Source organism: Geospiza fortis, unplaced genomic scaffold (genome assembly GCF_000277835.1).
Source record: "Geospiza fortis unplaced genomic scaffold, GeoFor_1.0 scaffold1443, whole genome shotgun sequence".
Taxonomy (NCBI): Eukaryota; Metazoa; Chordata; class Aves; order Passeriformes; family Thraupidae; genus Geospiza; species Geospiza fortis.
The window spans coordinates 1181-2750 of record NW_005055145.1 but is presented as its reverse complement, the minus strand read 5'-3'; the positions used below and the strand labels follow the sequence as shown (position 1 = coordinate 2750).

The following is a 1570-nucleotide window of genomic DNA, read 5'->3' as shown; positions in this document are numbered from 1 at the left end:
TGTGGGGTTTCTGAGCCTCCTTTTGGGGTGCACACCTGGGCACAGCTGAGGTTACTTGGGCACACCTGAGCCATACCTGGGCACACCTGGGGGGTAGCTGGGTACACCTGACACACCTGGAAATAGGGGGAAAAGTGGGATAAGGACACCTGGGCACACCTGGGCACACCTGGTCTCACCTGTCCCCCCCAGGCCATGGTGTCCCAGGATGTGCAGGTGCTGGTGGACGCTGAGATGTCTCACCTGAACCACACCTGGGCACACCTGGGCACACCTGAGCTCACCTGAGCTCACCTGGGCACACCTGGGAGGTTCCTGGGCACACCTGGGCACACCTGGGCACAGCTGGTCTCACCTGTCCCCCCCTGGTCTCACCTGCCCCCCCCAGGCCGCGGTGGCCCGTGACGTTCAGGTGCTGGTGGATGCCGAGATGTCTCACCTGAACCCCGCCCTCACCTGCCTCACCTGGGGGCTGATGTGGAGGCACAACCGGGCGGGGCCCCGAGCCCGAGTCTGGCACACCTGGCAGGCCTACCTGAGGGTGAGTGGGCACACCTGGGGGCACCGTGGGCACACCTGGGCACACCTGGGGGGGTAGAAACACACCTGGGCACACCTGGGGGCACCTGGGGGTTACCTGGGCATAGTTGGGCTCATCTGGAGGGTACCTGAACCACATTTTGGGGTACCTGGGCACACCTGATCTCACCTGTCCCCTCCCCAGGACACCGAGGCTCACCTGGGCACACCTGGGCACACCTGGGGGTATTTTATTCACACCTGGGCACACCTGGGCACACCTGGGACACACCTGGGAGTATTTTATTCACACCTGGGCACAGCTGGGGGTATTTCAGTCACACCTGGGCACACCTGGGCACACCTGGGGGTATTTGGGGACACACCTAGGCACACCTCACCTGAGGGTACCTGGGGACACACCTGGGCACACCTGGGGGTACCTGGGCACAGGTGGGCAGGTGCCAACCCCCCCTGCCCCCCCCAGCCCAGCCGTCTGAACGTGTTCAAGAACGACCAGGACACCTGGGACTACACCAACCCCAACCTGAGCGGGACAGGTACGGCGGGGCAGCCTCACCTGGGCAGGGAGGGGCTTGAAATTGGGGAGAATTCCTGGAATTTTGGGAGGGTTGGAAGGGGAGGATGAGCCAGGGGGTCCTTCACAAAACTGGGGGATGGTCTCACTCAAAAAATCCCTGGGGTTTTTCCTAAAAGTGGGGGGTTCCAGGGGTCCTTCCCCAAATTGGGGAGTTCCAGGAATCCTTCCCAAAATTGGGGGTTTCAGGAGGTCCTTCCCAAAAATTGATGGGTCCTACCCAAAAAAGGGAGGTCCCAATGATCTTTCCCAAAATTGGGGGTCCCAGGGATCCTTCCCAAAAATTGGGGGGGTCTTTCCCAAAATTTTGGGATCTCTCCCAAAATTGGGGGTCCCAGGGGTCTTCCCCAAATTTGGGGGTTGGGGGTTTGTCCTTCGCCAGCTCCGCGCCCGTCCCAGGCAGATTCAGCCTCTTCCTCCTCCTCCTCCTCCTTCTCCTCCCCCTCCCCCCCC

The 1570-nt window shown here is 61.6% G+C and overlaps 1 protein-coding gene across 1 annotated transcript in view; it reads left to right on the top strand.

Annotated features, from left to right (window-relative positions):
- LOC115949231 (hydroxyproline dehydrogenase-like) overlaps positions 1–1570 on the top strand; it is a gene marked incomplete at its 3' end in the record, with an annotated part of 5472 nt that overhangs the window by 3465 nt on the left and 437 nt on the right. The window contains exons 4-6 of the mRNA XM_031065737.1: positions 127–134; positions 389–541; positions 1007–1150. Coding sequence (XP_030921597.1) covers positions 127–134; positions 389–541; positions 1007–1150 — 305 coding nt within the window. The remainder of the gene's footprint in view (positions 1–126; positions 135–388; positions 542–1006; positions 1151–1570) is intronic.